The sequence below is a fragment of the Gymnodraco acuticeps genome, unplaced genomic scaffold, assembly GCF_902827175.1.
Source record: "Gymnodraco acuticeps unplaced genomic scaffold, fGymAcu1.1, whole genome shotgun sequence".
Taxonomy (NCBI): domain Eukaryota; kingdom Metazoa; phylum Chordata; class Actinopteri; order Perciformes; family Bathydraconidae; genus Gymnodraco; species Gymnodraco acuticeps.
Window position 1 is genome coordinate 272,758 of NW_022991992.1, and position 10,646 is coordinate 283,403.

General features: G+C 39.9%; 1 protein-coding gene across 2 annotated transcripts; it reads left to right on the plus strand.

The window, feature by feature from the left end:
* The first annotated feature begins 3,020 nt into the window (after positions 1-3,020).
* On the plus strand, positions 3,021-9,798 carry zmp:0000000881 (probable serine/threonine-protein kinase DDB_G0268078). Of its 2 annotated transcripts, XM_034201132.1 has the most exons (6): positions 3,021-3,540; positions 3,611-3,638; positions 5,996-6,141; positions 6,484-6,622; positions 6,797-6,904; positions 7,492-9,798. In XM_034201132.1, the coding sequence occupies exons 3-6, from the start codon at positions 5,996-5,998 to the stop codon at positions 8,755-8,757; spliced, it is 1,659 nt and encodes a 552-aa protein (XP_034057023.1). In that variant the 5' UTR covers positions 3,021-3,540; positions 3,611-3,638; the 3' UTR covers positions 8,758-9,798. The 2 variants fall into 2 exon arrangements, with proteins under 2 accessions (XP_034057023.1, XP_034057022.1); XM_034201131.1 differs by having other exon boundaries at positions 3,022-3,638.
* The last annotated feature ends 848 nt before the right edge of the window (positions 9,799-10,646 follow it).

Genomic DNA, 10,646 nt, shown 5'->3' on the forward strand with positions numbered 1-10,646 from the left:
GATTTGTACAAATAAGATATTCTTTAAGAACCATCAAAATACATTTAGCTATAGATTAACATGTGCAACCAATCGGATTCAGAAGTGAAAGAAAGATCCATCCTATTTCTGTTCATGAACATGTGAACATGACCTACTTCTCAGGGTTTTTTGCACAAATATTCATTGCAGTTTAAAGTCAACCGTGTCCCAATTTCACTGAAGAAGCATCAAGTAAATTAAACTAGCATGATAAACCCTACACTGCAATGTTTCTGTGGTTATCACTTTGTTTGTTTCTTGTTTTGCACTATAGACAAAGAAATACATTTAAATTAATAAACAAATGCTGATTCCAGTATGAAAAGTGCTGATTCCCAGTGAAATTCTAAACCAAAGAAAAACAGCAAAATATTGTTTAAAACAACTCACACTTACATTCAATAAAGCCACACTTTTTTTAAAGATCCTATTATCACTGCAATAACAAAAATAGCCTAGAGTACTAATACTATATGTCTGATGTAAATAATAAAAAGCAAAAGTCATACAATATTATTGAGAGGCTTATGTATTTAGATCCAAGAACTAACTAACTAAGAAGTTAAAGATGAAAACGAGAACTTGAAGTGAATTGAAGACGTCTTTTAAGACTGTGTGACGACTTGTACGGCAGCTTTTTGATGTGCTGAGACATTGCCATTTAAACCTGAGTCTTTGAACGGGGCCTCGGTTACATTTCTCATCTGGAAACTGACTAATAGCCTACTGCCTGCCAATCACAGTACATTTACGGTTTGTTTACTGGTTGAACAAAAGGGCGTGTTTAACTTCAACTGGGTGTGGAGCTAATACAACTTTTGATGAAAAAACAACAACACCCACGTGCTTCATATAACGACAGATGAATGAAAAATTGGAGGAGAAATCTCAATAAATTAATAATTAAAAAATGAACCGATTTTGCTCTGACCATGTGAGAGTCACTGCACAGACCAAGACAACACAGCCTTTAACATCCTTTCACAATCCTTTAACACAATCTTCTGATATACAGTCCAATCTGACATGTATCCATTAGTTTTGGGAGACATGAACATCAGTAGGATGTGTCTTCTGGATACCAAGCATATCAGTGCAACACTTATGATGAATAAAGTGACATTTTGTAGAATCAACACAGCACACCTGCAGTTAGTGCTAGTCCTGTTTCTCTCTCTCTCTTTCGTGTAACGTCAGAGGTCCAACTCGGTGTTGTGTAGCCATGCCCGCATCTCTGGTCCTATACGTCGAAGAGGCTGGCTTCCGAGGGTGGTCTATATAAAGGGCAGGTGGTTATTATTAGTGCTGTAGCGACGCGTCGACTTCAAAATATCGTCGACGACATATTTCCGCGTCGACGCGTCGCCACCATAGACTGTATGACGCCACACACACGTGGGTCACCCAAAGCAACAAGCAGTTCGCAATCGCACTTCTAACACAATGGAGACTGAAACGGCTACCAACTCCTCCTCACAGGATTGCGCACGAAGCCCTCAAACGAAAACATCTCGCCCTAGGTCTTCAAAAGCATGTGAATATTTTAAAGTTAGTCCAAAACGCAAAGATATTTATATCTCACTGAGACTGCTGCTTGACCGGAAGCAGCAGCTAGCTGTGGTGGCAACCATTAGCAGCTAGCATTTGCTCTCCGATTTAAAATGGAATTATGGATTATAAATTCAATAATTGTTTTATACATAGACGTTAAAAACCTATGGATTAACCGATTCAGCCGCGTTTTTTCTCATTTGAATGCCATTGAACACGTCTTTTGATCAGATTGACAGCTACGGCGGTGAGACGATCTCCCTAGAAGCTCTGTGAAGGTACGTGTTGTGATGACTGTATTTGCTTCCCCTGTCGCGAGTCCGGATCACTCAGTGATGATACTATGTACCTACATAATCTGTGGAGTCTCAGCTTTAATCGGATATATTGTATGTGCAGCTACGATAAGTAATAAGGGTACTTTTATCTTGAGTTCTGTGCCAATGTCCGTTAGCATTTTTCGCTCAGGGGTCATTTAGATGCTTCTTATGAGACTTGTGTTTTGTTTTGGTAAACATGGTTTGTATCGTCAGTTAGCTGAGATTATTTCTGTTAATCTGGTATAACACATTAATAGGTTCTTAAATATTAAGATCCCTGAGACACAGTATCGTGAAAAAAAATATTTTACATTACGTTTTTTTTACATTACGTTTTTTATGAATTGAACAACAGAAAAATAATCGTTCGATTAGTCGACTAATCGATCAAATAATCGCCCGATTAATCGTTTTCAAAATAATCGTTTCCCCCCAGCACTAGTTATTATATGTTATCCTGTTTCTCTAATGGGGATTTGATTTGAATATCTGTTGAAATGCAACATGAATTTGATTTGCCTTGAAAATAATGTTTTATATAAAAACTGAAAATATAATATTTGTGGTGCTCAAAGTTTTGTGGCTGCGTCCATTCTTTTTAGGGATGCTCTGATCGCCAATTTTGGGGCCGATCGCCGGAATCAGTATCGCCGATACCGATCACCGATCCGATCGAGTGGGCGGGGCTTCCATTTGAAGTGATGTACTCAGTTAATGGGGCTCATTCACTGGCGCTTCCACAAACAACAACCAACATAATTATTACATTCAAATGAAGTACATTATTCAAGTTGACATTAACTTTGGATAATAACACGGGAGAAATGAGCGGAAGCGCTCTCTTTTCCTCTCTCCCCCTTGCTCTCTCTCTCCTGACAGCCTGTCAGTATCTCATGCAGCTCACTGATCCAGTAATGAGTGACCCGACAGTGAAGAATAAATATATGTATAGGCCTAACTAGTTTAGCTTGTTCCAGAGGTAGATAAAATAGCTACGTGTGTTAGGTCTAACTAAGTGTGTGTTTTGCTCCGCCCACCGGTCCGTCACAGCGGGTGGAGCTGCAGGATTTCTGCTTCACACATTTGACGTCATGCAATCGGCTCTCGCGATCGGCATTTTAAGAGAGCACCGATCGATCGGTAGAGAGAGTGAGTATCGGCTGATATCGATCGGCGGCCGATCGATCGGAGCATCCCTAATTATTTTCAAGTAGGCCTATTAATTGCAATATTTTAAATGATAAAGTGCTCACATTAGATTACATTTATTTATTGCGTGAGAACATTAGTGAGTTAAATTAGATATAAGTAATCTGACCCATCCTCTGTGTCCTTATAGGCCCATCATTTCATAATCTGTCCACACCTCTCACGTACAGTTTAGGCACTATACTGTAAATCTACTATATTTAATTAATCGGTGTTGCTTCCACCAGGTGATCAGTTTGAAAATTCCCCTTTATCGTGGCTTTGTACATGCAGCATCATCCACGCAGTCACATGTCCTTTTGTTTATGAAAAATAATTGTATTCTCATTGGTTGTACACTATTCATATCTCATACCATCTCTGAGCTATTATTCAGGAATAGATGACTATCATTTCCTGGAAGGCCATGACTCAGATCCAAGGAGGTGTGGAAAAACAGGTAGGCCTACAAAAGGAAGCAACCCTGTTCCCTCTTGTTCAGACCTGACACAGCTGCTTTCACTCCACAGCAGGAAGGATTCCCTCTTCAGTAGAAAGGTAAGCACCTTAACGGCTTTCTGTAACATATGTAAAGGTCGATTTTTAACAACTTCGTTACATTTAGTAATAACCTCTTTGGTCTTTGTTACCCTTTCCGGGGTAAACGAGTCAGACCAGAGAACCTCAACTACCAGATATAAGATGTTACGAAACATAACAGAATGTACTAGTTCACTAGTCGCAGTAGGCCTACTCCCTCCGTCTGTGAGACGTCAGTCACTAAAGTATGAGTATTAATTCTAAAGCTTTTAGCTAGGAACATATGTATGACACATGTATGAGCAAACACTGTGTCCGGGATAATACAAATATAAACTTTCTTGTGGACTAACCAGTTTGTCAGCTTTTTTGTATCTTCCTGTTATGTAGGCTAACACATAACCGTGGGTCTTTGCAAAATGATCAAGGACTTAAGTTGCTTTTAAGTCTTTTCACTGGAGGCCCCTCTTCTGTCTTAAAAAAGATAAACATGTATGTTTAGATCAGACAAGGCTTAGTTGTGTTAAGTGATCTAAACCAGTGGTTCTCAACTGGTGGATCGCGACCCAAAAGTGTGTCGCGGACCCGTTTTGAGTGGGTCGCAGATGTGTGAATGAAGGGGGGGGGGGGGGGGAATATAGCCTATATATATTTTTTTTTTTTGGGAAAATGGTCAAACTTTTATTTTGAAGACCCGATTTTCTAACGCTGTGCATGCAGTCGGCGTTGGACTGGAAGTACCGGAAACCATAAACGGATTTGAAAACTTCTGTCACGTAGTGATCATCTTCTCAATAAAACATCTTTGCTGATGTTTTTTCGAGTCTTCTGGCCAATCAGAATCAAGATTGTTGCCGGAAGTCCCGACGGAGAATAACTTTGATGTAGAACTACTCTTTATCCATGGGTACAACTTCAGATACAAATAAACACATAATGAAATATGATCCCCGGTTTGATGATTGACAGGTCGCAGAACAATGGGAGCTATCTACCCACAAAGTAATTCACACCGACTATCTCCTCTTTGCTCTTCTCTCTGTGAGGAGCAGCAAGCTGTCGGAAAAAAGTGAAAAACAAACAATGGCATAAAATATTATTAATATGTCAGGTAGTAATAGTATTTATTTTCTTCTCAGAGTGTACCAGAATGCGTAGTTTATATGTTAGTATTTCTAAAAATCTCCTGGGGTAGAATCCCCCCAGACCCCCCTTCTGGGGTTGGGTTTTCAGCATGTGTGCCTTTTTATGACAGTTCATCTTTGATTCCATCATCTCATTAAACCTTATTTAAAAGCATTCTTTAGTTATGTGAAGGGATATAAGGGATATATGCACTGACACTGTACTTCACTTTAATTCATAATGTATGTGGAAAAGCGTATATTACAGCACGATTTTTTGTTGAATAGATTTGAGTGGTTAAAAAATGTTGGGTCGCGATTTATTGACAAAGGAAAAAGTGGGTCCCGAGGCCTGACCAGTTGAGAACCACTGAAACATTGGTTAGGCGATTTTAACTCCTACTGAACTGATGGGTTAAATGCAGAGGCTACACTTAAATGTGTGTACTGTGCTGGGTACATGTGTGGCGATAAAAAGTGGTTTTGATCCAAATCCAAGCACACAGTCTAACTAAACAACATTGACACTCCCTCACTGAACATTTGATCAAATGTCTTTGCCTGACTTTTGACAGGTCCATTCACGCTGAAAGATGCCTGGATGAGAACTACCAGTAGTGTTATAAATTCATTGCGATTGAGTCTTCTTTCACTTGGATACAAATCTAATATTGAATTGAATACTTTTATATTTGTAATTCAAGATTTATCTTCAAAGAAATTATCTTAAGAATCAAGATTAAGTAGTGTAAAATGGCAACATTAACCAAAAGTAGGCTCTAACATTTTAGGAGAAAACTCAGTCCTTTTTTATTGTAGACTGTTTTGATTTAGTTCGGTATCTCTCTTAATAACCTTAAAAATGTACCTGATATACAACGCGGATTGGAATTCAATTTATCATGAGTCGTCTGTTTGCTTGTCAAGATAACATAATCTTAACCCTTGCTGTTATTTGATCTGTTCTTGTAGTCACAACAACGAACACATAGCAAGTATGCAAAGAAAACCTTCATTGGCCAACAGGAACAGCGCTCACAAACAGTCTATAGAACAGCATCTAAAACATCTTCATACCAATATGTTGAACATGTTCTAAACCAAACTGCCAATAAGTGTGGAGGAGCCTTTTAATAAAGTAATATCGTATAGTATCGTATTTTCTGCTGTTTAGTCCTCTGTAATTAAATGTTTTGAGGTTGAGCATATTTATTGTCAAAATGCCCTCACAATCTACCTCCTATCAACTAGATGGCGTACTCCACCGGAACAATCGCGGAAGGCTGTTTTGGGAAGGTCTACAAGCAGAAGTACAACGATACCTGGGCTGCTATAAAGAAAGTCCCGCAACACCTCATCAGACAGTACGACCTGGAGAGAGAGAGTGAAGTGTACAAGTAAGTACACGTGATTTAGTTATGTTTGCAGACTCAAAAGAAAGCCAAGCAGGATATAAAAAGAGAAAGAGAAATAAACACAAATATAATGTAAGTGTATACCTTATAATGCAATAAGTTGCAATTCTTTAGACTCAACTCTTATCCAATACCAAAAAAGACAAAAGTAGATTATCTTCCAACAAAATATGTGGCAAGGGTGAACCAGTCTTTTACTTCTAGGTCTCTCTTAAACACAATTACCCTCTATACGGGTACCCAGTAAGTATCTAGTTGATTCTTAATTTGATCTTATTTGTCTTTTTCTCTGTCTCTCCATGAATTGCCACCACTGATCTGCAGGAAGGCAAATCATCCAAATATTGTGAAGCTACTGGGGAAAATAAATCTCAAAGACGGAAAATGGATTATTCCTTTAGAGTTTATCTTTGGAGAAGACTTGGAGATCACCATCTTTAAAGCATCACAGTCTAAAATACAGGTAAAGTTATCATGTCAACAAACAATAGCTTCGCAATTCTTCAGAACAGCAGTTTCATTGAGCCCTGAAGGAAAATGGTGTAACCTAATATGAGAAAAGTTGATTTGACTCTAATGTGGCTCATACTTGATGCCAGTCTGGTTAAAGTTGATCTAAAATGTCTGTCTCTTGCAGTTGACTCCCTCTATCAAAGGAACTATCATCACCGGCATGTGTGAAGGGCTGTACCACCTTCACTCCAAAGATATTGTCCATCAAGACCTCAAGCCTGAAAACATCATGGTGAGTGGAGGCCTGTGCAGACTGTCAGCATGCAAAAAAACCCAGAGATTTACAGGGGACATATAGTCCTGCCTGAATATGTAACTATAAGATGACATTACATTTTATTAGAGATATCAATGGAGCTTAATTAACTAATCCTAATGATTTTTGCTCAATGTCTGATATTTCCTCTTGCGCCACGACGAAGTTTACATTTCCAGATTTTAATAAAACGTCTTACCAACTACTGACATGAGATTTAATACACACTTTTAAAAAACCCTCAGGATAACTTTGGTGAGCCCTTAACCTTTCATCCAGCTACATCATTAGGTCTAATATTTAATTTGTTTAATATGACTAAATACCGGCAGCCTCAGATGGACTTAGTTTTAAATGCTCACTAAAAAAGAATACCATGCTAACAAGCTAAACTGGTGGAGCTGGTAGTATGGCTGTAGACTATCCCATGATACTTGTAATCACTGGGCAGTAGCTGAAACCGAATGACGGCCTTATTGCACGTCTATCCGCTTTTAAATCTCTGTGAATTGTTTTTTAATTTTGTAAGAATATAAATTCAATAAAGTTCATGTGTCCTTCAGGTGGAGCATGACACAAACAGAGCGGTCATCATCGACCTGGGATTGGCTAAGTTCTTCCGGTATGGTCAAAACTCTGCCATAGAAGGGGGTAATGAGGCGTACTCTGCCCCTGAGGTTCTGCAGAGGGGCAGTCAGAGGGACCAGCGCTCAGACGTGTGGGCCATGGGTAAAATCATCGCCGAGCTCTGTGCCCGGGTCCGGCTGTACACGCCCAGCGTCTGTCCAGCTAAGATCAACGATATCCTGAAGGATCAGCCTTACTGCCATGTTGTGTGTAGGATGGTGAATCCCGACCCTACTCTGAGAGCCTCCATGGGTGGGGTCATGAGTGAGATAAAAAGGGTCGGAGGTCCAGGCATTAACCCCGTTCAAAAAGATTACCTTAAGCCAGCAACACCTCACATCAGTGTCGAAAAAATTTCTCCCGCACCTGGTCACAGAGGTGCATCTCCAATGAACAGAGATCCATCTCCAGTGAACAGAGACCTATCGCCAATGAACAGAGACCCAAACCCAATGAACAGACACCAACAGCCAATGAACAGAGACCTATCGCCAATGAACAGAGACCCAACCCCCATGAACAGACACCAACAGCCAATGAACAGAGGCCTATCACCAATGGACAGAGACCGAACCCCCATGAACAGAAATCCATTGCCAATGAACAGAGACCTATCGCCAATGAAGAGAGACCCAAACCCAATGAACAGACACCAACAGCCAATGAACAGAGGCCTATCACCAATGAACAGAGACCCAACTCCCATGAACAGAAATCCATTGCCAATTAACAGAGACCTATCGCCAATGAACAGAGACCCAAACCCAATGAACAGACACCAACAGCCAATGAACAGAGACCTATCGCCAATGAACAAGGCTCAAACACAGTTTAACAGAGATCCACACAACAGGGAGAAATCGCCAATGATATGGGAGCGCTCACCGAAACCAGAGTGCAAAGCTCCGCCTCCTCGAGCAGCAATGCCCCTTCCTCCTTCCCCTTATAGGACGGAGGACAAGAACAAAAACCAGGGTCTGGTCCCGACAGGCAGAACTGAGCGCACCGAAGACCTCATGAAAGGGAAGTTTTTCCAAGGTGCTGCAGATAACCTGCCCAGCAACCTGCCCACAACAGGAAGGGTGGTGATGCAGCGCTTTGAGATGAAAAACGGGGAGGTTGAAACATGGGAGCAGAAGGAGGTGGTGACTGAGGGTGGAAAAATAGTCAAGTTTGGTGATCTCAAGTTTGATAGCAAGTAAGAATAAAGGGATTTCTTATTTGGCAGATAATGTAGATCCTATAAAAGGATCGAATGTGCTGGTTCAACGATTAGTGCAGGGTCACCTAGCTTTTGGTATCTTTTTAAGAGAGCATGTTAAATACTTTTCCAATGAATCAACGTGTAAACTGAGGTGAAACTACAGTGGGTGCTTTTTTTTTTGTACACATAAAGACTCAAATGAAAATAAATGATAGGTTGAAATGGTTTTGAGGAGACATGGAGAATGGGCTTTGGTTCTGCTGTAACAAGTTATTCAGCCATGTTAGGAATGTGTTTGCTATCTAATTTACTTGGCAAGAAAAATATATCTGCAGGCCCGAACAACCATCTGTGAATGTTTTATCAGTATCTGAATGCATAACACTGTGAACATGGCTCGTACATGGGCCAGGAGCAAACTATAAAATAATTCTGTTTTTTGCTGTTTTTTTTATTAGGTCTTAAATTGGTGACTTCTATGGCTAAACATACAAGCTACATACTTCATTTATGGATCAAGACAGTCTCAGGTTAGGAAAATGTGCAGTGTTATTTGTTTGTTAAAAAACAAACTTGTTAAATAATTAAATGAACCTTGGTGGATCAGTTTGGGTAAGGGCAAAGACGTTTTTGGCACTCCAACCATAGCTCGGCTATCATTTTTTATTTAATTTGTATGAAAAGCTCTTTGCACTTCAGCTCAAAGCCACTAAACTTGGATTTGTAGAGGAACATATTTTTGGCCTACATTTCTTGGTTCAAATTGTTAACTTTTAAACTCTTGAACACAATATGAAAATGCCACCACATTTAGACAACAGCAACCCAGCTCAACTTGATAGCATATCACCTGTAGGCAGGGGTGGTTCTAGGGGGGGGGGCAGTGCCCCCGTAACACTGACTTTGGAGCCCCCTGCGGCCCCCTTCTGAAAATGAAAAGTTTATGATTAAACAATTTCTTGGCTGACGGAATAGGCGGACCCATTAGAGCATAAAAACTGTAACTATAAGTATCTGAAATAAATATGTGTACCAATAACTGTATTGCATTGTTTTCTTATGCGCAATTACTTCATACTGTCTTTGTCTTTTTCGTCCTGCATTTATTGTGCCCCTCTCAGAAAATAACTGGCCCCAGCCTGGCCCCCCCAGTCAAATTGGTCTAGAACTGCCACTGCCTGTAGGTCATTGAGATAATGTAGGTATTCTTTGACAATTTTAGCTCCCATCAGCCACTATGCGTCTATCCAGAACCAAAAGTGATGTTGTGTCTTGTCTTATCCTTGCCAACAGTATACACCCAAAGGCATTTACAATATAAGACAAGGAAATACAGCTAAAACAATCATTTTAGCTGAGTTGCTTCAACCATCATTTTCACTTCCTGAAATGACTTCCTTGGTAACAAAGAAGCTGCTGACCTATATAAGAACTACTGGTGTCAGCTTACTGACTACTCAGACACACAAAACCAAAGACATTGTTTTCATTCTACTGACCTGTTTTTAAAACCATAATCACTGTGTTAACAGTCCATCCTTTAGTTTTGGTTAACAGTGCTGCCCCCACCAAATAGTAATCAAAGCGTGTCTTAAAACAACACTAAAAATACCGTGTCAAATAGCAAATTGGTATTTTAGCTTTCTCTAATATTGACATCAGATATTCAGACATATCAGAGGTGATTTGAGGTTCACAGAAACTCTCTAAGTAAGGACAGCCACAGTCGGTGTGGACTTTTTTCTCAGTTGTCTGTGTATCTGGAGCTGTATATCATACTATATTCCTGTTTAACTTAAAGCAAGTAGCTACAGAAGTTGTTGAGATATTGTATAAATAGTGCTAGATTGAAAGTCAGGTCAACAACAAAGTTATTTCCCATTGTGA